At 62.9% G+C, this 25,010-nt stretch overlaps 2 protein-coding genes across 4 annotated transcripts in view; one reads left to right on the forward strand and one right to left on the reverse strand.

Moving 5' to 3' along the window:
• Positions 1-1,295: 1,295 nt before the first annotated feature.
• On the forward strand, positions 1,296-7,255 carry KCNK6 (potassium two pore domain channel subfamily K member 6). Its single transcript, XM_077318455.1, has 3 exons — positions 1,296-2,109; positions 5,586-5,981; positions 6,446-7,255. Exons 1-3 carry the CDS (start codon positions 1,311-1,313, stop codon positions 6,676-6,678), a joined length of 1,428 nt encoding a protein of 475 aa, XP_077174570.1. The 5' UTR covers positions 1,296-1,310; the 3' UTR covers positions 6,679-7,255.
• Positions 7,256-8,192: 937 nt separating this feature from the next.
• Positions 8,193-25,010, reverse strand: part of LTBP4 (latent transforming growth factor beta binding protein 4) — a 35,084-nt gene continuing 18,266 nt past the window's right edge. For 2 of the 3 annotated variants that reach the window (XM_077318727.1, XM_077318729.1), the window contains 28 exons: positions 22,714-22,940; positions 21,850-21,955; positions 21,372-21,446; positions 21,051-21,176; positions 19,654-19,818; positions 19,302-19,472; positions 18,917-19,009; positions 18,703-18,834; positions 18,249-18,374; positions 18,037-18,162; positions 17,253-17,378; positions 16,958-17,083; positions 16,670-16,795; positions 16,466-16,591; positions 15,416-15,541; positions 15,126-15,248; positions 14,536-14,667; positions 14,162-14,293; positions 13,950-14,075; positions 13,687-13,833; positions 13,318-13,527; positions 12,878-12,955; positions 12,517-12,645; positions 12,244-12,387; positions 11,751-11,903; positions 10,258-10,638; positions 9,961-10,110; positions 8,193-9,655 (listed from right to left, as the gene is read on the reverse strand). In XM_077318727.1, the coding sequence (XP_077174842.1) occupies positions 9,507-9,655; positions 9,961-10,110; positions 10,258-10,638; positions 11,751-11,903; positions 12,244-12,387; positions 12,517-12,645; positions 12,878-12,955; positions 13,318-13,527; positions 13,687-13,833; positions 13,950-14,075; positions 14,162-14,293; positions 14,536-14,667; positions 15,126-15,248; positions 15,416-15,541; positions 16,466-16,591; positions 16,670-16,795; positions 16,958-17,083; positions 17,253-17,378; positions 18,037-18,162; positions 18,249-18,374; positions 18,703-18,834; positions 18,917-19,009; positions 19,302-19,472; positions 19,654-19,818; positions 21,051-21,176; positions 21,372-21,446; positions 21,850-21,955; positions 22,714-22,940 (4,031 nt within the window). In that variant the 3' untranslated portion in view covers positions 8,193-9,506. The remainder of the gene's footprint in view (positions 9,656-9,960; positions 10,111-10,257; positions 10,639-11,750; positions 11,904-12,243; positions 12,388-12,516; positions 12,646-12,877; positions 12,956-13,317; positions 13,528-13,686; positions 13,834-13,949; positions 14,076-14,161; positions 14,294-14,535; positions 14,668-15,125; positions 15,249-15,415; positions 15,542-16,465; positions 16,592-16,669; positions 16,796-16,957; positions 17,084-17,252; positions 17,379-18,036; positions 18,163-18,248; positions 18,375-18,702; positions 18,835-18,916; positions 19,010-19,301; positions 19,473-19,653; positions 19,819-21,050; positions 21,177-21,371; positions 21,447-21,849; positions 21,956-22,713; positions 22,941-25,010) is intronic. The other variant, XM_077318728.1, reaches the window with a different exon arrangement.

Genomic DNA, 25,010 nt, shown 5'->3' on the forward strand with positions numbered 1-25,010 from the left:
TGGCTTGGTATAGTGGTGAAAAGTAACAAGCTCTTACTTGGAGAAACAGATTTGATTCCCCACTCCTCCACATGAAGCCAGCAGGGTGACCTTGGGCCAGTCACAGTTCTCTTAGAGCTCTGTCAGCTTCACCTACCCTGCAAAGTGCCTGCTGTGTAGAGGGGGAGGCAAGGCAATTGAAAGACGCTTTGGGACTCCAGGCAGAAAAAAGCAGGATACAAAACCCAGTTCTTCTTCTTAAGAAGAGGCTGAGGCCACTGCTTGAAGGAGAGATGCCAGTCCCTCAGAGGCTCTGGGCCAGAAGGACTCATGGGAGCCTCCCTGCCCCGAGGCAGACTGCTTCTCAATAACAGCTTAGGGGGAGGGCAGAAGAAAGCAGCCAAGCCCTGCTTACAAACTCCAGGCCTGGATCAGCAAAGGGGATGGGATCCCAGTGTGGTTCTAATTAAGTCCAGGTTCCCCCCAGTGCTGCTGATTTCACATTTGATTGTGGAGGGTGGAGCCCACCTTGTCCAGCCATGAGCCACTGGAGGGAGGGAGGGAGCGGAGGCCCCACTGGGCCCCAGGACAGGCATGTGATGTGCTGCATGCTGGCCTCCCTTACTGCCTCCATGTCAATAGACAGTGGACTGTCGAACCCCCAGGGCTGGGGGGACTGGCTGGGGAGCAGGACATCCTTGAGCTGCTGTCCTAGCGAAAGAGGACCCTGCCCGAGTCCAGCAGCTGCTGGGCAGGGTTATCTTGTCCCTTCTCTCTGGCTGGCCACAGGGCCAGTCACCCCAGGGTGAGTGGTTATCTTGTGCTTTCCAAACAAGCCAGCTCTCACCCACCCACCCCCTCCAATGGTACAGCTAAGCCCAGAAGAGTCTGCAGTTGTGTCTTCCTGGAATCTGCCCCACTCCCTTGGGCTGTGCTGCTCTGGCTGTGATCAGGCTTCCAACCTGGCAAGGGGGAAGGGACGTGGGCAGGAACGGGCCTTTGCAGGAGAGCAGCTGGCAGCTCTCCCTTCAGAATCCGGGAGGCTAGGAACAGACAGGGCCAAGAGGTGCGTGGCTGCTGCCCCAAGAAGGGGCAAGAAGCCTGGGGAGGGGAAGGGGCTGGTCCCCTGCTGGGGAGCCCTGGGTGCAGGTTCAGTCCTGTGTGACCCGACTTTCCTCCCCTGAACTCTTGAGGCGGCTGCCTTAGAGGGAATCTGACGCTCAGCACATCAGGGTCAGTCTTGTTCCTTCTTCGCATCCCCTCCTGCCTGGCCCTTTTAACGAGACGCTGCACCCCTCTGCTGTAGGGGGCTCACCATCCCTCCCCGGTACATGTATCTAGCTGCCTTGCGCTGCCAACTCGGCCGGCAGCGCTCTCCAGCATCCCCTGCTGCTGTCGGGGACCGAGCCCGGGACCCTCTGCGCGCTCAGGGACTGTTGCGGCACCTGGCCGTCGCTGGGACATGCACGGGTGGCGGGGTCCGAATTGCCGGGGCCGCCCTCCCTGGCCTCCTGCGCCCAACAAGGTGCCGGCGGGCTGCTCCGGGAGGGCGGGCAAGCACAGGCCGCCCGAGGGCGTCGGAGGGACAGCGGGCGCCTGCCGCCCTCCCTTGGGCCACGCGCCAAGTCCCGTGGCCGCCGCCAGCCGGGCCCCTCCGCTCGCCAGCAGAGCCCGCCCAGCGCCCCGGCAGCTCCGCCCGACGGGAGGGCCTTGGCCGCCGCCTAAGAGGCTGGCCCGCCGGGCGCCGGCCGGAGACGGGGTGGGGCGGCGGCGGCTCCTGCTGGCGTGGCGCTGCTCGGCCTTCCCGGCGCCGTCGGGCCATGCGGCGGTGCGCCCTGCTGGCGTTCTTCGCGCTGGGCTACGCCGGCTACGTGCTGCTGGGCGCGCTGGTCATCTCGGCCGTCGAGCGGCCCTACGAGAGCCGGCTGCGGGCCGAGCTGCGGGAGCTCAAGGCGGCCTTCCTGGCGAGCAGCCCGTGCCTGCCCGAGGCCGCCCTCGAGAGCTTCCTGGGCGCCGTCCTGAGCGCCAACCGCCACGGCGTAGCCGCCCTGCACAACGTCTCGGCCGCCCCGTCCAACTGGGACTTCGCCTCCGCCTTCTTCTTCTGCAGCACGCTCATCACCACCGTCGGTGAGTGAGTGAGTGACGGAGGGAAGGAAGGAAGGAAGGAGGTCCGCAGAGGCCCGGCGAATCCTCCGCCCGGGAGGAAAGCGGCGGCGGCAGCGTCCGGTCGCTCTGCGGGTCACCGGGCGCCGCCTCTTGCCTCCCCGGGCCTCGCTGGCGTGCCCCCCCCCCGCACCGTTCCTGCCACGGAAATCTCAGAAGGGCGAGACTCCCGAGGGCCCCCGGGAGAAGCGGTCCTATGCGACTCTGCCGAGGGGTGCTTCTCTCTTGAGCAGAAAGTCTTTGGTCTGCAAGGTTTCCGACTTCGGCTTGGCCCTTCGTGGTGTGCGCCTGGAGCTCTTCTCCTGCCCCCCCAGAGGCACCCGAGGGCTGGTCCCTGGTTCCATTGCCTTGGCTCTCCCTGGCAAACGGAGGGAGGCCCGTCCATGCAGGGGGCTCGTGATGCATTTCCATGTGGCCAGGGCTGCTGTGGCAAGCAGGTGGAAGGCCCTGCAGGGTCTCTAGAGAGGGGATCAGGTGATGCCCCAGCCCCTGCCCATCAGACGGGCCAAGCCGGACCCAGAGAGGTAAGGCAGCTTCACTTTTGAGGGAGGCCCCTTCTGCCTGAGGCTTCCCTGGCCCCTCACAGGAGGAGAAAGGCTTCCTGGTCCTCAGTGCCCTCCCCGCTCTCTCCCCTTCCTTCCCTGGCTGCTGGCCTGGTGGAGCCAGTCTGCCTTCTGGTCCCCCCCCTCCCCACTGCTCACCTGGAGGATCCTGCCCCCCCCCAAGGCATTGGGCTGAGGCCCCCACAGCTCCCCACCCCCTTCCCCAGCACCCCTGCAGGCTCTTCTGCCCTGCCCTTTGGGACGAAGATATGGAGGAGATGCGAAGTCAAAGGTGGGGAGGCTCAAAGAAGGACAGGGAAGCAGCCACCACAGTAGGCGAACCCCAAAAGGTAGGGAAGGCAGGCTGCGTGGCCCCTCTCCTCCTCCTCCTCCCTCCCCTGAGGCTGGTGGCTGAGCTGAGGCCAAGCCTGCTTGTGGTGGAGTCCCTCCCCAGCTGTGCCAGGAGCCTGCAGAGACCTGGGGGTGGAGGAAGGGGCTGGGTGGCACGGAGTCCGAAAAGCCCCCCCTCGCCCTCCACTCACACACACACAAACACACACACACAAACACACCCACAGAGCCAGGAACAGGACACTAGAGGAAGCAGGATGGTGGATGGAAACAGTCCAAAGCCCGCCCTGCAGGAGGAAGGGGAAGAGGCAGGTGCGGGCAGAACCCTCAGGGCCCTTTGGGCCGGACCAGGCGGCCCCCAAATGGCTCCCGTGCAGGCCGACCAAGGTTGCTTGTGGTGCTGGGCTGTCCACACCAGCTCCTTGGTTCTGTGGGGCTGTGCAGGTCCTGGCAGGGGCTTCTGCCTCCCCCTACCCCAGAGTGTTTGGCAGCTCAGGCAGGGCGGCTGGAGGAGGGATACCTGCTGTGGTTCCTGGTTCCTCTTAGACGGAGAGTGTCGGACGAGATGGAGAGGAAGCTGCGGTCAGCCCCAGCCTGCTGGTGTCCTCTGAGCGGAACCGCTGGAGCAGAGTCGGGGGCCCTGGGGAGGCCTCCTAGCAGACTCTCTGCAGAATGTGGGGGAGAGACAGCGCCTGCCTCGCCCTCAGGTTGAGGCCACAGCCTGTCTGGGCCAAGCCCCCCCTACCCCGGGGGATGCAGCGCCCCCTTCCAGAGGTCCATGGGGTGGCCACACCCCCAGCCCAGCCCTGTTTGTCTCCTGGAACAGGTGGGCTCCATGCCAGGGCTGTGCTTCCTCATCCGCCAAGGAGGGGCTGTGCCACGCCCGGCCTGGGAGCACAGCCAGTGAGCCAGTTCCCGCGCAGGCGCAGGGGCCCCTCCCTGATGGGCATGGGGTGGACCTTGCCCTGCGGGGAGGGGCAGGCGGGTGCCAGTCCTTGAGACGGAGCAAGGAGGCTGAGCTGGCAGGCAGCCCGACTGGCAGTGGGGAGGCCGGGAGAGAGAGTCCTGCCGTTTGCCCAGGCCTGGCTGCAAAACCTCTGCCACTTGCCAGCAGGAAACTCCCAGGCCACACTGATGGGAGATATCCTGTGTGTGTGTGTATTTTAGCCCTGCCTGGTTGCAGCCCAGAAAAGGGGAACAGACTAGCAATCCCCACAGCCTTTGCGGGATGTCAGGGTGTCCTCCTTGGGAACAGGTGGATCGCTGGCACAAGTGTCTGGACCGACTGCGCAGGACCAACGGGCCCCCTGGAGGGGCTGCCCTCCGTGTGCCAAGAGAACTTGCCCGGCAAAGCCCAAGGCCTTCCAGCAGGCAGTCCCCCCCAGCCGCCGCCCCCTTTCCTCCTCTCCAGGGGGCTCTGCGGTGCATGCACAAAGGCTTCCTTTCAGCAGCCCAGGCACGGGTCGGCTGGCCCCTGGGCCGTCTCCTCTGTCTGGGCCTTAATCCACTCACGCGAGGGCCCGGATTAAGGGGGAGTGGGTGGCTCAGGAGGGGCACCTCCAGGGCACAGAGCCCAGGGCCTTCCGACCCTGGGGGGGGGCTGCTGCCTCCTGGAACTCGGAGTCACTCGGGAGGTGGAGGCTGCCTTTCCTCCCCATGCCTGGGCCTCTCCTCCTTGAAGCTCTCCAGCCTCTCTCTCTCTCTCTGGGGCCCCCACAATTTCCACAGGCCACAAATGCCACGGTTGAGGTGCTTGTTGTGTCAAGGAGGGTTTCCTTTTGTCCGTCCCGGGCAGCTTCACAGGGTGCAGCTTCACAGGGTGCTGGTCTCACAGGGGCCGGAGAAGCAGCTGCAGGCATCGTCTTAGGGACCGCCACTATTTTTGACGCTTCCCCCCGCAAACATCCCCCCGCGTGCATCTGTGCTTTCTTTCTCATGCTCTCGAGACTTTCTTCTTAGAGGCTTTGACCCTCGTGGATTCCCTACTTGGGTGTCGCCCTGCCCTGCCCTGCCCTGCCCTGCCCTGCCCTGCCCTGCCCACTCTGTGCCTGGGGGCTCCCCCTGGAAGTGGTGAGCGGGAGGGTGGGCGGCAGCTGCCAGGGAGGTGGGGGGGGGGTTAAGTGGGGGTCAGCAGTAGCCAGTCGCAGTTTTGCCCCAGCTGTCTCTGGCAGCCCCGAATCCTGGGAAGCTCCTTTGGGAGAAGAGAGGACAGGAAAGCTTGAAGGAGACGGCAGCATGTAAGTGCTACGCTTGGCCAAGGCGGAGGGGGAGTTGGGGGGGAGGGAGGCCGGCTGGAGGGACTCCCTGCTCTCACCTCTGGAGCAATGGCACCAGCAGCACCTGGAAGCTCTTTGCCTTCGAGCCCCAAAATGGACACCTTTGGCTTTGGCTTTGCTGGGGCATTTCCGCAGTGCCTGTCTCGGGGGTGGGGTGGGGTGTCCAGTCAGGGCTGACTCCCAGCTTGATCAGCCCACCCCGGCCATCCTCCCCCCACAAGGCCCTGCTCCTGCTGACGGTGCATCTCTCCTCTCTCCCCCCCCCCCCAAGGCTACGGCTACACCACCCCCCTCTCGGATGGGGGCAAGGCCTTCTGCATCTTCTACGCACTGCTGGGGGTCCCCTTCACCATGCTGCTGCTGACGGCTACTGTGCAGCGCCTTGCGGGCGCGCTGACCTCTGGCCCGCTGGAGTACCTGGCCCTGAAGTGGGGCTACACCCGGCAGACGCTCTCCTGCGGGCACCTCCTCCTGCTGGCGGCCGTGGTGCTGGCGGCCTTCTTCCTGGTGCCCGCAGCCATTTTCTGCTCCCTGGAGGGGTCCTGGAGCTACCTGGACGCCTTCTACTTCTGCTTCATCTCCCTGTGCACCATCGGGTTGGGGGATTACGTCCCAGGAGAGCAGCTGGGGCAGCGCTTCCGCCCCCTCTACAAGATCTCGGTCACAGGTAAGTGTCCCTGGACACCCGGGGGGGGAGGGGAGGGGAGGGAGAAGGGGGCATCTGGGCAGCAGAGGCAGCTTGCCGGTCTGGCCCATTTTAGTGCCATGGGGCAGAGGCTGCAGTCCCCCAGTGCTCCTCATCACAGCTCTTACTACTAGGGGTGCTGGTCCCCAGGGGAAGTTAGGAGATCACAGCTGATCTCTGGGTCACAAAGATCCGTTTCCCCAGGGAAGGCAGGGCTGCACTGGCAGGTGGCCTCTAGGGTCCCACCCCTTTGCCAGCCCCGGGCTCCCTCCACCACGTGCTCCTGCCTCTCGGAAGCTCCCGGCTTGGAGTGCTGCGGTCTTGTGTCCTGAGAAAAGTGGCCGGCTTTCCCCAGAAGCAGGACGCCTGTTTCCAGTGCAGCTGCGACGGGGGTGCCACAGCCCTCCTGCTGCTGACCCCTGCCTGCTCCTTGTCTCCCCCGCCAGTGTACCTGCTGCTGGGCCTCCTGGCCATGCTCCTGCTGCTCCAGACCTTCCACAGGGCTGCCGAGCTGCACGGCCTCTCCGACCTGGTCTTGCTGCCCCAGGACCCACCCCACGAAGACCACCAGCGCATCCTGGAGGGCCAGGAGCCCCCCTTGGAGCCAGCAGAGAGAGCGCCCGACAAGCCCCCGCTCAGTGCCGGGGGGCAACCCAACTACGCCTCCATTTGCAGATAGCCAAACGCATCGGGGGGGGGGGTTGTTTGTGTGGGGAGACTGTAGCAGGCCTGGCATGTGCTGGGAGGACCTCCCTCCCCCGGGCAGCCTTGGAAGGCCTCCCTCGAAAGGCCGGCTGTGGAACACCGTCAGGCCCCCTGGCCTGAGCACTTTGTCCGGGGGGCCCGAGAGAGCTCTCTGGGGCCGTTCAGATTCACCTGTGCAGGTGACTTTTGTGTGAAAGGCAGAGGAGAAAACCAGACATCCCTCTGCAGCAGAGTTGGGCCTTCTGTGACTCTTGGGGGGCGAGAGCCGATGGGGCTCAGCCTATTGGGAGAGGGGAGCTGCAGTCCCACCCCCCAGTCAGCCAAGGGCCATGCAAGGAGCCCGAAGGGGCAAGCAGGAAGTCCTTCAGGATGAAAGGGAGGGACTGTCTCAGGGGAGGGGGCGAGTCACACGCACACCTTTTATGGATTCTGTGTACTACCTGATCGACTTGATTAAAAATGTGGGTTTTATTTTTCAATAAAGTCATTGTCAGTTAAGATTAACTGTTTGGGAGGCAAATACTGAGACCTAAATAAAAAATATCTACTGAGGTGTATTCTCGCCCCTTCTGTGGAGCACATCCACATTGGGGTGTGTGTGTGTGTGTGTGTGACCGGCACAGCCTCCTTTCCCTGACCCCACACCTGCCTTGCCTCGCTCCCTTCCCCGACCTCCTTCCTGGTCACTTACCCCTCCCTTTCTCTCTGACACACACATGGAGACCCAGACTTCTCCCACCCACCCCACTTGCCTATCCCTTTCCTGACCTCGTCTCTGGTTCCCCCCCCCCCCAGAGACACATCAGAGGCACACAGACTCCTCCCCCACACACCCCCTCCTAGGAGGGCCTCAGCTGGGCAACCCACGGCTGAAGGGCTCCTTCGGGGCTCCCACGGCGCTGCGGCTGGGTCAGCCTCCACAGGGACTGCCTCCACAGCTGGGCTGAGCGTGCTGCCACTGCAGATGCCCCAGGCACTGCCACGGCTGGATCAGCCTGTGCCACAGCTGGCCCAGCCTCTGCAGGCGGCAACCCCGTGGCTGAGCCAGCTACTTCCCAGGGTCTTCTGCCGTGCTCGGGGTGGGTGGGACTCACGGAAGTCATGTCCATGAGAACTTCCACTTCACAGAGTGCACCAGAAGATGTGTTCTATATCAAAACAATCCTGCTACCTTCGGCACCGGGGAATGGGGTGCCTGGGGAAGACCCTTAAAGCGTCAGTTTGGGGCTTCTGGTCAACAGAACTGGACCCCTTCAAGGCAGGGTGCCTGGACTTTGGGGCAGCAGGGCAGAGTTTCTACTGCAAGCCAGCGGAAGGGCAGACAAGCTGGCCCCCAAGCCAGCTATTCCTTGGACTGTCCCCCCCACTGCATAGTGGAAGAGGCTCCCCCCCCACCTTCAACACTCCTCAGAGGAGCTGGCTGGGTCAGCTTTTCCCAGGAACAGCAATCCCACCCCCCTCTATTTCCCAAGTGAGGCCAACGCCAGATACTTTTACAGAAAACCTTTATTGTTCCAGTAACAGGTTGGGGCGGGCAGAAATTGGCATCAGCCATCAAGGTGTCACTGAGAGGGGCAGGGGGCATCCTGGCTGGAAGGCAGGTAGGTGTGGGGGGAGATACAGCTTTGACTAGAGATCTGCTGGAGAGATAGTGTGGGGGGGGGAGCAGAAGAGGCCAGGTGTGTGTGCCGATAGCCGAGTTGTTCTCCACCACCTGCTTGCTGCCATGCACCCCCCCCCCAGCCAGTGGGTGTTGGTTCCCCTCCAAAGGAGTCTCCTACCCACCTCATTTGGGGCCTGCATTTGGGGCTGCTGTGTCAGGCAAGGTCTTGGGGTGGGGGGGGCATCGGAGCTCTCACTCCCGGCCCCAAGAAGGTGTCATGTTCCTCCACCCCTGCCCCATGTCACTGGGCAGACGGGCCATGCACTGGTGGGCTGCTAACCGCAGGACAGAACTGGTCCTGAGACCCAGATGTCTGAAGGCACCTCTGGAATTTCGACACAGTACAGGGGCCACAGGCACACAAGGGAGGTGCCGCAGAAGTCAAAGGCAACAACAAAACAGCTGCTGCAGCTGGCTCCCCTCCGGCCCCCCAGGGAGGACCCTGGTGCTGCACTGGCAGCAGGTGCAGAAGGAACCTCTTGAGAATCTCCCCTGACAATAGACTGTGCCTTGCTGGGCAACGGCCCCCCCTCCAGTCCCTAAAAGCAGGGGGTGGGCACCACGGAAGGTGCTGGCAGGCCCTGAGCACCATTTCTGTAACCGTTGGGTATCCAGCGGCTGGAGAAGGGAACAAAGGCTACTCACGATCCCTCCTGGTCTCCGGCCGGGGAGAGGGCATAGGGCCCCCAGCCATGCGCAGGTATTGCCCACTTGCCCTGAGGCTTCAAGTCCAGCAGCCTTCCAGCTCCAGCATGTGGAGGGAGGGAGGGAGGGAGGGAGGGGGGGGCTTTGGGACTGCCAGACGCTCAAAAGGAGGAGGACAGCTCCCTCCGCACAAAGGGGCACCCCCTGCTGTTACTAAGCTGCATTTGACAGAAGTTCTCCAGCATCTCACTGCCTCTATGAGGTGAGATGGTTCCCTCCCACCCCCAAGAAAAAGCCCCTGGGAGCCGACAGGGTCCTTTCCTCCCAGCCCCAGACGCAGTGCATCCTACTAGGAAGTACAGTTGGCCATTCTGGGTTGGGGGCCTCTGGGGGGGGGGCGCTTCAGGGAACAAGCTCTGCAGTGTTCGTCCCACCCCCACCCACCCCCGTTCCCAGTCTATACAGGTAATAAATACTTGGCTTCCATTCCCGGCTCAGCCTCGGCTGCGAGGGGCGGGGGCACAGTGGGGGGGGTGCCCGACGGGTGCCATTCCGTGTGGGCACAAACAGCGGTAGAGGCCGTCCACGTTGAAGCATTCCCCTCCTGGGCAGAGTCCCTCCGCCTCGACACATTCATCAATATCTGGGGAAAGGGGGGGAGGCCATCAGCACCCCAAGGGGTCTCCCGGGTATGTCTGGCAGTCCAGGTAAAGCCAAGCCCAGGTGGCCTGCAGGGCTTCCAAGTCCCAAACCGGGCCAGGGGGCAGAGGAGATGCAGAGGCCAAACCCCCAGGTGGACAAGGGAGGGAGCAAACCAAGATGGGCCTGCAGGATGAGGCCAGCAAGGGCCCAGAGGCCAAGCTGGGCCTTGGGGCACCAGCATTCAATCGAGGGAGTTGATCCTCCTCCCTCCCATGCGGGTGGCGGGTGTGGGGAAACGGCTCTTACCAAGGCAGGCCATGCGGGCGGGGTCCAGGCGGTATCCCTCGTGGCAGAGACAGGTGAACCCATCGGGGACCCGCACGCAGCGCCCGTTCTCACAGCCACTGAGGATGCCGCATTCTTCTGAGTGGGCGGCCCCCAAGTCCTCTGAGCGGCCTGGAGGGGGGGGCAAAGCACGCAGGGGCTCCAACTCTCCCTGAGTCAAACAGGTGGTCCCCACCCCCCTCGGGCACATCCGGCCCACGGTCCTGGCCTAGCAGGGGAAGAGCAAGGGAGTGCCACGTGCCCCCCTGCGCCACTCACGGTAGTCTTCGCTGGCCCGGCCTGGCCGCTCGTAGGAGCCCCTGCTCCTGCTGCGCAGCGTGGAGCGCCATTCGGGCTGCGGGAGGCTGCGGGCCGCGTATCCTCCACGGGAGGGCTCCCCTAAGCCCTCCTGCCGCACGTCGCCATAGGGCAGGTCCTCAAAGTAGCTGGCCTCATAGGGGGGCACGCCGTAGAGGGAGTCCCGGGGGTAGGGGTCATAGTCGGGGAGCCGGGGAGCCGGACGAGCCGGGGGGGCGAAGATCTCTGGGCTGTAGGGCACGAATTCTTCATCCCCATACTCAAAGGGCAGTCCCAAGCCGCCTGGACGCACTGGCCCATAACTGGGGGGGCGCAGGACGTTGCACAGGGCCTCGAAGTCCTCTGAAAGGGGGGAAGAGCAGCCGTGAGACCTTGGGCCATCACGGAATCATAGAGAACCCACCACCTCCCGAGGAAGCCTGTTGCCCTGAGGAACTGCTCTCACTGTCAGGAACTTCTTCCGGATGTTTAGCCAAAAATTCTTTTGAATTAATTTCATCCCATTGGTTCTGATCCGACCCTCTGGGGCAACAGAAAACAACTCTGCTCCATCTTCTCTAGGACAGCCCCTCAAGTATTTGTAGATGGTTATCCTATCCCCTCTTAGTCGTCTTCTCTCCAGGCTAAACAGACCAGGCTCCCTCAGCCTTTCCTCATTCAGCTGGGTCTCCAACCCCCCCCCCCCCATCTTCGTAGCCTCCTCTGGACAAGCTCCAGTTTCTCTCCATCTTTCTTCAATTGTGGTGCCCAAAACTGCACCCAGGACTCCAAGTGAGGTCTAGCCAGAGCTGAGTAAACTGCTAACATCACCTTGCGTGATCTGGACACTATACTTCTCTTAATACAGCCCAAAATCCTGTTTGCCTTTTCAGCCACTGAGTCACTCTGCTGACTCATGTTCAGTGTCTGCCCCACTAAGACCCCCTGACCCTTTTCACACGTGCTTCTGCCAAGACAAGGCTCCCCCGTCCGATAGGGATGCATAAGACCGTTCCTACCTAAATGCAGAACTTAACTTTTATCACTAATGAAATCCATTGTATTCATTTTAGCCCAGTTTTCTAGCCTGTCAAGATCATCCTGTATCCTGATTCTGCCTTCTGGTGTGTTTAGTGTCACCTGCACATTTGATGTCCCCCCCCTCTATTCCTGGATCCAAATCATTTATGAGTTCATTCAACGTATCTCCACAACCCCCATCCTACCCCGCCCCTGGGCTGCAGTCCTCCTGGGCATCAAATTCGGGCTGGGGGGATTCAGTCTACAGGCAGGGGGAGGCTTCCAACATCTGTGGCGATGGCCTGGGAGAAATGTCGGCTGCCCCTCCATGAGCATGGAAGAGCCCCCCAAAACTCAAGGGTTTTGCCCAGCAGCCTCAGTGGCCAGCAGGGGCAGTGCAGACTTTCCTCGCCCTCGCTTCAGGCCCAACGCGGGGGGGGGGAGGGGGGGCTCACCTGAGTCCCGGGCTGGGCACAGGGCACAGTCCATGCTCCAGGCCTCCCCGAAGAGGCAGCAGCACTCTGTGTAGGTCACCTGGCGGTCCAGGCGCGGGCGACTACACACCAGGTCCGGCCCCACTTCCTGCCAGCACATGGCCAAGTTGGCGTCTGGGCGGGAAGAGCATGTGAGCACGCATGAGAGACGTCGCCGTGCCCCCTCCCACAGCCTCGCCCCCAACTGAGGAGGAGAAGTGGCCGGGCCCGTCGCTTCAGAGACGCCGTCCGGCTGGACTGAGCAGCTGGGTGTGGATCGGCCTAGCACGACTCCTGCCAGCGGGGAGGGGGGAGGGGCCGTGGCTGGGGCAATGCTCTTTTGGCTCCGATGAGGGACGCACAGATGCCCCCCTGGAGGTGCATGGGGGTCTTCCCTGTATGCCTACAGCCAAGGCGGCAGGGAGGGGGGAAGAACCCCCCCCCCGGTCTCCGTCTTCCTCCCTCCCCCATTCACCTTGGCTGTCATTGGCCACACAGCGGTGCTGGGATGCGTCCAGGACCAGCGGGGGGGCGCAGGAGCAGTAGTAGGAGCCAATGGTGTTGATGCAGGGCCCCCCCACGCAGGGCTCCGCTTCCTCGTCCAGGCATTCGTCATTATCTGGGGAGGAGGCAGGGAGGAGAAGGGCTTCAGGCTCTGGAGGGAAGGCAGGGGCCCCCCAAACCATGGGGCTAGTCCTGGTCCACGGCCCACCCTCCCACCTCCACCCCCACCCAGCAGGGGCCTCACCAATGCACTCCAGGTGCTGCGCCTCGTAGTAGTAGCCGCTGGGGCAGTAGCAGGTGTAGCCGGGCACCTTGTTCACGCAGACCCCGCCCTTGCACACCTGAGCACTGAAGAGGCTGCACTCGTCCACGTCTGGGCCAAAGAAGGGGGGGGGAATGTGGCTGAGAAGGCGCCCCTGGCAAACCTCAGAGCCCTGGATGCCTATTGGCATGACAGAACCCCCCCCACCCCCCACCCCCCTCCAGCAGGGCAGGGCAGGGCAGGGCAGGGCAGGGCAGGGCAGGGCAGGGCAGGGCAGGGCAGGGCAGGGCAGGGCAGGGCTGCCCAGCCTCTCACCCCAGAGCAGCAAGGAGTTCATGCCCACCTGCAAGGGCAGAGGTGGCACCACCAGAGCCCACGGTGGCAAAGCCGTTCCCACGAGGACACAGAGTCCGGAATTCCGCTGGGGGGGGGGGAAACAGAGGTTCATCCTTCTCATCAGACCCCTCCCTCCCCAAGCCACATGCATGTATGCACAGCCCCCCACCAGCCCAGTGCAATGAAGGGGGGGGGGGTCCCTGGGCTGGCAGGCTGGTTCAGCCCATACATGGCCGAGAAGCAAGAAGAGGGTCCCTCAGGCCTGGCAGAGTGGGGCTGCAAAAGTGCCCCCCCCCACTCTCCCCTTCAGCCTCCTGGTGCTCCAGGCAGCACTCTGTAAGGGGACTTGAATGATACCCCCCCCACCCCGGTCAGCATCCAGTCTGCCCAAACAGCACCTCAGCCGCCAAAATCCGCCCCCCCCCCGGGTGCTGCTCCCCGCCTCACCTGTCCCTGGCGCTGGGCATGCCTGGACGTGGCAGTCGAGGCCCCAGCCGTGGCCCAAAGTGCAGCAGCACTCCTGGCGGGTGGCATTCCCCGCCAGCACGTCCTCGCAGGCCTGGGCCGCATTCGGGTCATAGTAGCACTCCCGCCGAGTGCCATCGCCGGGCCCAGCGGGGTGGGGCTCCGGGGGGCGGGGGAAGGCCGGAGGCCGCGCTGGAAGACACAGACGGGGCTGCAGGGTGCCAATGGTCTCCGGGGCCCCCCGGCGGGCAGGGAAGGGGCCCACCAGCGGGCCCTCTGGCTCCAGCCTCCTGAGCCCCACCTCCCACTTGCACCAGCCTCACCCCCCGACCCCCCACGCCCCGCACTCACCGGCGGCTCCTGGTGGGCGAAGGCAGCGTCCAGTCATGGGGTCAAACTCCTCGGCAGCCCCCGGGCAGATGCAGAGAAAGGAGCCCTCCACGTTCTCGCAGGGGGCTGCCCCACACACGCCCTGCAGTGTCTCGCACTCGTTCACATCTGTGCGGAGAGGCCGGGGCAGCAGGCACGCGGCAAGGTCACCCCCCCTTCCCCCGAGCACCCGGCCCCCCTCCGCGCACTGGGAGGCCCTCCCCTCAGCCCCAGCCCCCACCTACCCAAGCAATGGTGCCCGTCCCTGGCGCTTTCGTAGCCTTGGTCGCAGACGCACTGGAAGGTGCCGGGCAGGTTGTGGCAAACGGCGTGGGGGCCGCACTGGGAGGAGTTGCGACACTCGTCTACGTCTGCAGGGCAAAGGAGCGCGGTTCAGCCCCTGGGGGGGCCGCCTTCCCATCCCTCCCGGCCCAGACAACCCCGGCCCCCGACTCACCCAGACAGTCCCCTGCAGCCGTGCCTTGGTACCCTGACGGACAGCTGGCCACACAGCGGTAGGACCCTGGGCTGTTCTGGCAGGGCTTCTCCCCACACACCTGGGCCCCATAGAGCTGGCACTCGTCAACATCTGGAAGGAGGGGAGGGTGGCATGCCGGGCCGGGAGATCTTTTATGGGAGGCCCAAAGGCCCCCTGCCCCCCTGAACCCACTCCCCGTCGCAGCAGGACAGCCCAGGCCCACCTTGCAGCCGGGGGCAGTGTGAACCAATCACCCCCCACCACAGAAGGGGCCCAGCCCCTCCCCAGAGGTCCATGGAAGTGGGCCAGCCCCCCCCCCAGGAGCTCCCCCCCCCGCATGGCGTGAAACTCACCCTCGCAATCCCCGTTGGGGCCGACCTGGAAGCCCGGCTGGCACTCTGCCACGCAGCGGTAAGAGCCAGGAGAATTCTCACAGCGCTGGGCCCCACAGAGGGCTGCCCCATACTCCTGGCACTCGTTGATGTCTGGGGTGGAGGGAGACGGAGAGCCAGGGGGTCCCAGAGGGTTCCGGGGGGCCGAGGGGCCAAGTCTGCCAAGGCCTGACTATGGGTGGGCAGAACGGCCCCTCGACCCACAGCGGTCCACCCAGGTAGCACTTCCAGCCAGGCACATGGCAGGCCCACCTGGGCTCAGCCCAGCTCTGCCAAACGGGGGAGAAGAGCAGAAGACCCCTGGGGTGCGCGTGTGTTTGTGTGGGAGGGGTCTTGTGACAATGGTCAAGACCTGGGCAAGGTCAGGTGTGTGGGGCAGGGTCAGCCTTGCTGAATCTCCCAAGGGTGGGCCCACACCCAGGGTGGAACTGACCCTGCAGGGCACAAGCCCAGATTCGGACTGAGCCATTTCCAGCAGGCATCTGGCCCCAAAGGTCAGCGCTCCCTGCCCCCACCCCTGCCCCTGCCCCCGCCCCTGCCAGGCTCCTCACCCTCACAGGAGGCCTTGTTGGGGCTGCTGCGGGTGCCCGGTGGGCAGTAGCAACTGAAGGAGCCTTCTGTGTTGGCACAGTGACCACCAGCACACACGGTGCCGCTCTGGCATTCATCGATATCTGTGGGCGAGGAAGAGCGTGGCCAGGTGGCGCGAAGGCATCCCATGCCCATGGGCAGAGGCCCAGAGGGCCCCCAGAAGCAGCTCTGGCTCCCAGCCCTCCAAACTCCACCCAGCCCTCTAGGGAGAGCCCAGAGGGCCCACGCCTGTGGTTCTGGGGCCCCTTACCCACACAGGAGGCCTCGCTGGGGCCAGTGGCGAAGCCCTGGGCACACAGGCAGGTGTAGGAGCCGTCTGTGTTGAGGCACTCTCCACGGGGGAAGCAGAAGTCCCCCTCCAGGCATTCATTGATATCTGGGGGATCGGGGGGGGGGAGGATGGAGGCAAGAGGGCAAGTTAGAGAGCGACAACATGGCTTCTGGTCCCACCCAGCTCCCCGCCCCACCCTTTTTGCAATGCAGAGATCTTCTCCCCAACTCAGTTTGGAAGGGGCAAAAGAGAAACGAACCTTCCCCCCCTTTTTGCCATCCAGAAATCTGGACAGGAGAGAAGAGCTCCCCTTTGCTGAGGGGCGGGATATGAACACCTGGCTATCAGCCGTGAGACCCCTGCTGACCCACAGGCAGGGCCAGCCTTGTTCCGTGGCTGTTGGGACCCCTTAAGGCCATCCAAACACCACACAGCCTGGTCAGGACAAGCAAGTTAAGCCATTTGCTGAAGTGGCGGAGAAGCAGGCAGCCTCCTGATCCACGCCGGCCGGTTGGCTGTGTGGTGTGTGGTGTGGTGTGGTTCTGGTGTGGTGTGCAGAAGACGCCCAGCGGAGACGAGGTGCAGATGAACCGTCTCTGTGCAAGGCCCACCTCTCAGGGACACTGCCGAGGGAGGGGCCACTGCACAAGACTATTCGGAGACCCCCCCCCAGCTGCTTCATGGGGCTCACATGGCATGACGGATCGAGCCAGCACCAGGAAGAAGGGCAGGCTGCCCCTGCAGGGCCCTCTTCCTCCCTCCGCAGCCCATGAGGCAGCAGCTGTGGGACCTGGGGGGTGTCTAGTGCGGGATGAGCTGGGCAGCAAATCCCAGTTTATGCTGGAGACATCGCAGGTGTGCGTTTCCTCTGGCTTTCCTCTGGCTCCACACCACCAGCCTGAGCCAGCCTGCCCTTGACCCCCAGCAATCCTGAGACTCCCCACCCCAGACCGATGAGGGGCCACAAGAAGATGCCCCCTGGCTCCCACTAAGGCCAGCTAACACACAGGTCAGCCCCCCCCCTCTGACCTGCACAGGGGCCTTCCGGGCCCTCCATCTGATAGCCCCGCCAGCACTGGCAGAGGAAGGAGCCTTCAGTATTGGTGCAGAGGCCGTGGGGGCCACAGGGAGACCCTGCTGTGCACTCGTCGACATCTGCAAAGAAAAGCACAGGTGACCAGAGGTAACCGGAAGACCCCTCCCCTAATGCCCTCGCCCCATGCCCATTCTCACCTAGGCACTGGTTCTCAGTCAGGCTGGCCCGCAGACCTGGGGGGCACAGGCAGCGGTACCCGCCAGGCACATTCTCACAGCGCCCAGAGCCACAGGGAGGGGGCTCCTGCTGGCATTCATCCACATCTAGAGGGCACAGAAAGAGGGCCATGTCCAGAAATGCTCTCCTCCTCCATTTTATAGCCACTCTTGTCACCCAGCGGCCCCCTTTGGTTCCTGAGCACAAGGGGAGCCCCTCAGGGACAACCCCTCTCCCCCTCCCAATCTCCCCCCCCCCAGAAATCTCACCCACACAGCGGGTCCCTTGCGGGCTGGCCTGGTAGCCAATGGGGCAGGTGCACCGGTGCCCGCCCGGCACATTCTCACAGCGACCCGGGTGGCAGATGGGAGGGCTCTCCTGGCACTCGTCCACATCTGGAAGAGCACAGCAGAGCCTTGGCATTCTCCTCTGGCCACCCACCCAGCAGCTGTGGGAAGACAAGCTCTCTGCGCATGCTCAGAGGCCAAGCCTGCTTTAGATCTCGTGTCCGCAGGAGCAGTGTCCCGGGGAGAGGGACAGGGGGAAGGCGGCGTGCTCTCTTACCCTGGCACTCAGTGCCCCTGGGGCCAAGCTGGTAGCCGGTGGGACAGGCACAGCGGTAGGAGCCCGGCACATTTTCACAGCGCCCGCGGGCACAGGGGGAGGGGCTCTGGGAGCACTCATCAATGTCTAAGGAGAGAGGGATTGAAAGGGAATCATTCCGGAGGCTTCCGCCTCGGGTTCAAGGACTGGGAGTCACAGGAGGTCAAAGGGCTTGGGCCGTCCTCTGGGCACTCTGGTGTGCGTTTGGGGTCTGTCCGGCCTGGCGGCTCTCTTGAACCGTGCTTGTCCGCATTCTGATCAAATAACTCCTTCGGAGGGACTCGTAAGGGTGCTGGACCCTGCTTCTGCCTCCGGCACGGGGGGAGGGGGGGAGGACACCCAACAAGCAGCCCTTCTGGATCGGACCCCCTGGGTCCCGTGCAGCCCAGCTCCCACTCCTGGTGGTGACCCTTGCGGGGCCACGAGGGCTGGCAAGAGAGGCCAGACGTCGGACTCTTGCCGCTGCACAAGACTTGCCCACATTGCCTCTGGACATGGAGGTTCCACCCCTCAAAACCCCCCCCCGCCTCCATGGATTTTCCCCCTCCCTTGGAGAGCCAACAGAGTGGTGTTAACATTTCTGCGCTGTGGGGGGCACAGGGAAGTCACTGGGTGCTGCACGAAGGAGGACTCCCCTGGGACGACCCCCCTTACCCACCTGTCCCTGTGTCCCCCCCCCCCAGCTGCCCATCTCTCTCCTGTCCCACTCCTTGCTCGGATCTCACACACGCCCCCCCCCCATTACCTCGGCACTCCGAGCCCGCTGGGTCAGGATGGAAGCCGGGAGGGCAGGAGCAGCGGAAGGAGCCCAGGGTATTCTGGCAGTGCCCCTGGGCACAGAGCGGAGGGCTCTTGGCACACTCGTCAATGTCTGTGGAGCGGGATGGGAGAAAGGTCAAGGGAGGGGCACGCCAGCCAGCCCCACTGGCCCGCTACCCCACGCTGCCCCGGACTCACCCTGGCAGTCCACCCCGGATGGGACGGCCTGGTAGCCAGCCCGGCACCTGCAGCTGTAGCTGCCCCGGGTGTTCTCACAGTAGCCGTTGGCACAGGGGCGGGGGGTCCGCCGACATTCGTCCACGTCTGGGGGGAGCAGAGGAAAGCCCCCAATGCCTCATCTCATGCGCACAGGCCCCTCCCCTCCCCCCAGCAGCTGCCCAGTCTGGAGAGGAAGGGGTTCAAGCAGACGCCCGTCTGGCTCCAAGCACAGCTGCAGGACTTAGACGCAGCACCTGACCATGCGCCGATTATTTTTCCATCCACGAAAAGATGAAACCCACAGCGGCAAGAAGCTCCCGGACCTCTCCTTGGAGCAGGCCCTCCAGGGCCCTCTGCCCCCCCCCCCTTTCCCCATTTGCACCTCTGGCTGAGGAGGGCTCCCGCTGCCCCCTCCCAGCCCTGCCCCACTCACCAACACAGTGGGTGCCCTGGGGGCTCAGCCAGTAGCCACGGTCACACACGCACGTGTAGCCCCCCTGGCGGGGAATGCAGCGCCCCGGGCCGCACACCTGTGGGCGCCGCTCACAAACACCCTGCCCGGCCTCTGCAGGAAGAAGGCGGCCGCGGATCAGCCCCTCCAGGACTGTGGGCCCACCCAGCTCACCCCTCCTCCGGAAGGGCCCTACCTGGAGCAGCTGCTGAGGGCTGGGGCGGCGGAGTGGGCACAGCCCCAGGGGGTTGGCGCTCCTGCAGGACCGTGGGGGGCGGGCTCCAGAGCACTGCGGAGGAGACAGGGCTGGCGTGAGGAGGCCTCAGGGTGGCTTCCTTATGCCCGCCAGCACAAGTGGGGGCGGGAGCTGCCCTGCTGTCAGGGGTGATTCTCATGGGCACCCATACTGGTCCCACCTGGCAGGGGACAGCTGGTGCTGGGCTGGCCCCCTCCCTGTCTGCTCTGACCCTCCCCTTCCATGCTGGATGCCACAGGCTAGAGAAACCTGTCCCGAGGGGAAAGACCCACAGGCCTCTTCCCCCCAGGAAGGAGGAGGTGCAATTTGCTGGAGGGCTACGTACAGAAGACTGGCGCAGTGGCTGTGGGTGGCACGGCCACGGGCTCCTGCCCACGAGGCTGGTGGCTGACGGGCACACGGGGCACGTCCTGGCCCAGGTAGCGTGTGTCAAAGCGGAGGTCGGAAGCCGAGTAGTGGTACCCAGGCCCAGCCGGGCAGATCTCCTTGAACCCATCTGTCGAGAGAGCCCAGACTCACGGGGCACTGCCTTGTGCCCGGGCCCAGCCCCTCCCTGCCTCCCCTCCCGGGCAGGGGCTCCAAGGCCATCTGTCTGGAGGAAGCAGGCAGAGCTCTGCCTCCAGCGCCCCACGTGCACGCAGCCCCCCTCCGCCCCCTCACCCTGGGCAGGGCCTCACCTGAGCTGAAAGGGGGGCAGCCCTCGCAGCCGTGGCCCCAGGCCTTGCCCACCCGGCTGCAGCAGCAGATCTGCTTGGTGATGTTGCGGAGAATGGGGAGGGAGCAGCCCCCCTCCCGCAGCACCCGGAAGCAGGGACCCTTGGCTTCCGAGATGACGTGGTGGGCTGCGGAGCAAGAGGGAGGAGGGGGAGGAGGAGAGGCAGGCTTCAGGGGGCCACCTCAGCTCCCCCTCCCCAAAGGGCATTCCCCGTCACACGAGTGCTGGCCTGCCAAGGGCCCCTCAGGGCCCCCGCCCCCACTCCAACTGGGATCCCAGCCTTCTGATTTGCTCAGCAGGGGGCTCAGACTGGAAAACTGGGGTGAAGCCAAAAGGACAGCTTCTCTGGTACCAGAGAGGGCTAGAAGAGCTCACACCCGGGCCCCACTGCCTGTCTGTCGCAAGGCTGCCTCTGACCAACGACCTGCATTCGGGAAGTTGGCCGGAGTAGATCCTCTGCCGTGAGGCTCCCGTCTCTTGGCCCACAGAAACCCACAATGTCACCGAAAGAGGCAGAGGGAGACGGCGCTCCGGATGGCCACAAATGAGGTGGGCAAGAAGCCGAGCACCCTTCCCCCGTCGGTCGGATGCAGGCACTGCCCGGCTTCTGGGGGTGAAGGGCCAGATGCCACTCCAGGGGGCAGAGTCAGTTGGGTCTGTGACCCCCAGAGCAGTTGTGGGGAGTGGCTCTGAACACAATAAGGGGAGGCCAAACAGCTCCAGAACACAGCAGTGGGGGGGGGACTGGGGGCGGGGGGGGGGAGGCTCTGTAACTCGCGTCTGAAGCAGAAGTGTTTTTCCAGTCCTTCAGGAGCAGGTAAGGCAAACCACTTCCCGGCAGAAGGGGGCCAATGTCTTCACTCCACGTCTCCCCCACCCCACCCCACCCCCCTTCCGTGCCTGCTGGAGCTTCCCGTCCTTCTCCTCCCTGCCCTGGGTGCCCCAGCCGGGCACTTTGACCTGGACCTGCCTCCCCGGCAGGGCGACAGGAAGCCCATTCTCTGCCAGAAGCCCTGCTGGCTTTGATCTCTCTGCTGTTCATCGACTACCGACCCTGAAGCAGTAAGCCAGGCGGGGGGCCAGGCAGCCTGCGATCCGTGCCACAAAGCCCCCTTCTGTGCCCTCTTTTTCAGCGTTTCTCGACGGCTCCTTTGATGCAGACCCAAAGGGTCACGCTGATTTGCCGCCAAGACCGGGCTTTGCTACCGCCCTCCCAGCGCAGGACGGTGTGTGTGTGTGTGTGGGGGGGGGAGACCCCCAAGACATGGCCCTTCCGCAGAGCAGCCCCCAGAGAGTGTACTGGACGACTGGTGGGAGGCAGAGGCCCACTGGCCCGCAGTCCCTGCCTGGCACACTCACAGATGCAGCTACTCCGGGAGGAGTCCAGGAGAAAGCCCTCGTGGCAAACGCAGGTGAAGCTGCCTCGGGTGTTGGTGCAGACCCCGTTGCGGCAGAAGGAGAGTCTCTCGTGGCACTCATCCACATCTGGGGGGGGGAGGGGGGGGAAGACAGGCAGGAGGAGGCGGGCACAGCGGAGAGAGAGGGATGGGGGGGGGCGGGAAGATACAAGCTGCCGTCTCTCGTCCTTTGTAGTGTGCAGCTACCTTCACCTACAGGAACCGGAGAGCCCACGGGTCCCAGCTCAGGACCCTCCAGGAGGCCCAGCAGACCCCCACTCACCCACGCAGGAGCCATTCTGCCGCCGGAAGCCCTGGGGGCAGAAGACCTCATTCCTCCCCACTGCTCCAGGGTCTCCTGGGGGAGAGAAAAGGGGCTTAGCAAGGCAACCGCTGTCCCCTTGTTTTGAAGGTACAGCTGGAGCCCCCTCCCCCCATACATTTTGCACTAGGGAAGTGTAAAAGGAAAAGGAAGGCTAATTTTCTCTTTCACTGCCCCCACCCCAGCCTCCCTGCATTGATCCCATCTGCCCCATGGCAACGGCCAAGGGGAAAACTCACAACAGCATAGTAGGCGGGGGCAGGAATCAGGGCCACATAGCAACCCGAGCCCAAACACAAGGAAGCCCCCACAGCCCCTCATGCCCTGAACCCTGCCGGCCTCGTTCCCTGGACTGCAGATCACCCCCTTTGTTGCTCCCCCTCCCCAGAGGCCCGGGGCAACCTCAGCCAGGATGGTATCCCCTGCCCAAGAGCTCTACCTCTGTCCCCACTGCTGCACGGCTGGCAATCATGGACCCCCCAGGCGACGCCGGTCCCACGGCAGCAGATCTCTCGGGTGCGCAAGCCGGGCAGGGGGGCACTGCACTGAAAGGGAGAGATGGGAGGGGGTCAGTGGGCCGCATGGATCCTGCCACGCCTGAGAGCAAGCAGCCCACCCCCGCCTGGCCTGCCTCAGCTGAATAGAGCTGTCCGGGGGCACCCAGGAAGGGAGCAGCTGGCGGCTTCTCTGAGCTCCTGCTGGGACCCCTCCCCCATGCTAAGACCACCAAGGCTCCTGGGCGCTCTCACATCCCGGCCCACGTGCCACTTTCTGCAGGCATGCCCAGCACAGGGAGGCAGAGGAAGGCGAGGCTGCCTGAGCCCCCCAGCTTGGAAATGGCTCTTCAGGATTCCTTCAGCTGATTGACCTCCCCCCCCTCCCGCTGCCAGAGGTCAGTCTCCTCCCTCCCTCCGTGGCAACCTTGATGTGCATTTTAAGCCCTCCTGGTACGGAGACCCCTTTCACACCCGGCCCAAAGGCTAATCAGAGCACCCCTCCCAAAACAGCTGCTCTTATGGCCTGGATGAAGGAGGCATGGGGGGGGGCAGGCCAAGAGCACTCCCCCCTCGTGGGACAACTCTCTGGGGGCTTTCTTTCCCAGCCTTTTGAGGCAGGGGCTGGGGGAAAGGCCAAGCTGGCTCTTGAGACTCACACTGAACACTGAGACCTCTCCAAGTGACCGGCAGCAGCCAGGAGGCTAACACCAGCACTGAGAGGGGTTCGGATCCTGCCCGGGGCAAGCGGGCAGGCGGGTGGGCAGGCAGGTGGGGGGCGCGCAAGCTGAAGCCGTGCCCTCCGTTACCTCTCCGCCCTGCAGGTGCCTGAAGCAGTAGCCGAAGCCGGAGTCCTCGCCGTATCCCCCCGGGTCCCGGGAGCTGCTCTGTGCCAGGACGCTGTAGAGAGCGGGGCGGGAGAGCGGGAGGGCGTTGGGGTCCCCGGGGGGGCGCTCGTCCACCCGCTCCACTTGGTGGATGGTGACTGAGGCCTCAGGGGGGTGCTCTACGTGGACGTTCGCCACTGAGGCCACGCCTGAGAAGGGGGAAGATTCACAACACCCATCACGAGACTGCAGAGGGGGCCCCGCAGGCCACATGCTGCCTCTGGCCTCTTTCTGTGCGGCCCTCCGACCTGCTTCTCTGCTGCTCTCCCCCTCAGGGCCTTTTCACTCAGACCCATCCTGTGCTTCCTGCCTCAAGAGGCACCTTCTATTGCTGTTCATCCTGTCCCATTCTTGCAAAAAAGACAATAGCAACATTGTTTGTTTTGGTCTCCATGGTTCCTTCTGTCGGCCCTCTCTTGATCTTATCCTTCCCAATAGCATTTTGGCCATTCTAGGTGCTCTGCTAGCCAGGAAAGCTCAGCCACCCATAACACTCAGCTTTTTAACTCCCCCTCTGCATGAATTTCCATGTTGAAGTATCTGTATCGTCGACCCTGTTTCATGTAAACTGCCCTGAGCCTTTGGTGAGGGTGGTAAATAAATACAATAATAAATAAATATGTATGTGTATGCATATAAGGAAGGTAAAGTCACTGTGTGAATGGGTTCAGGAGATGTCAGGTCTGCTTTTGCAAAAAAAAAGGGGGAAAAGGACAGTAAAAGGCCTGGTATTTTTGCAAAAAAAAAAAAAAGACAAACTGTTTTGCATACTGAACATTTCTAGAGGCTCCGCCCATCAAAGCAAGTGGCTTCCAAAGTTACTGGTGAGGCTGCTGCTGCAACCAAAAGCCTTCTTCCTTCCACAACAAGGGCTGGTTGCTCTGACCTCTGGCCTTGCTTGCTCCTGCCTCTCCCCCCTTCCTCTCTCCAGCTAGGGGTCTTCTTAACCATCTGTGACTGCAGGAGCCAGTGAGGGGCCCCTTGAGCTCTCTCAGCAGGGAAGCGTATGGCCTTCCCCTCCTCACCTCTTCCTCCAGCCAAGTCCCCTCCCTCTGGCTGCCATTTTGCTTCTCATGACTGAGGCTTGGCTGGCAAGCAGTGATGTGTAGGTGCACCATGCGTATAATTTGAAGCCAACTTAGTGGCATCTCCTCTGTTCCAGGCGGAAGGCTGCCCTCATTCACTCTTTCTGTCAACTTGACCTTCTTTGGAGGGCCACCGATTCTTAACGTATTCAGATTAGAACGTATTAGCAGGTGTATATTTAGAAGAAGAGTTGGTTCTTATATGCCGCTTTTCTCTACCCAAAGCAGCTTAAGTCGCCTTCCCCTTCCTCTCCCCACCACAAACACCCTGTGAGGGAGGTGAGGCTGAGAGAGCCCTGATACTACTGAAGAAGAAGAGTTGGTTCTTGTATGCCGCTTTTCTCTACCCGAAGGAGTCTCAAAGCGGTTTACAATCTCCTTTCCTTTCCTCTCCCCACAACAGACACCCTGTGAGGGAGGTGAGGCTGAGACAGAAGAAGAGTTGGTTCTTCTATGCCACTTTTCTCTACTCAGCTTACAATCGCCTTCCCTTTCCTCTCCCCACAACAGACACCCTGTGAGGTGGGGGAGGCTGAGAGAGCCCTGATATCACTGCCCGGTCAGAATAGTTTTATCAGTGCCGTGGCGAGCCCAAGGTCACCCAGCTGGTTGCATGAGGGGGAGCGCAGAATCGAACCTGGCTTGCCAGATTAGAAGTCCGCACTCCTAACCACTACACCAAACTGGCTCTATTTAAGCTTCAAGGAACTGTGTTCATTAAGAACTAAATCCCATAGTATTCAATGTACAGAGGATTGCAACTCTACCATCTAGTTAGGCCAGATTCACAATCCATTTTTTTAAAATTGTTCCTAGCCTGTGTATATAGCCCAATGCTTCTGAGAACTGTAGTGGAGGGGGCAGGGGTCTCTTCTCTTCGCTGCCATGGTTGAATTGAAAATCCCCATCCAATAACAGAGTGGAGTGTATTTAATAGGAAAGGGAGGAGTTAGGCCAAATTATACCACTCATTTTATTTATTCAAGGAGAACACTGAAACTCTGCAATTGCTACTCTGCTAAGAACCCTGTAAGATATCTGCAAAAGGAAGTTCTGTTTCAAAGAAACAAAAAACTGCAGATAAGCACCATGTCTTTAATGACAAATGGACTACTGAGTACTTCTTTGTTTTAA

The sequence above is a fragment of the Paroedura picta genome, unplaced genomic scaffold, assembly GCF_049243985.1.
Source record: "Paroedura picta isolate Pp20150507F unplaced genomic scaffold, Ppicta_v3.0 Ppicta_v3_sca21, whole genome shotgun sequence".
Classification (NCBI taxonomy): Eukaryota; Metazoa; Chordata; class Lepidosauria; order Squamata; family Gekkonidae; genus Paroedura; species Paroedura picta.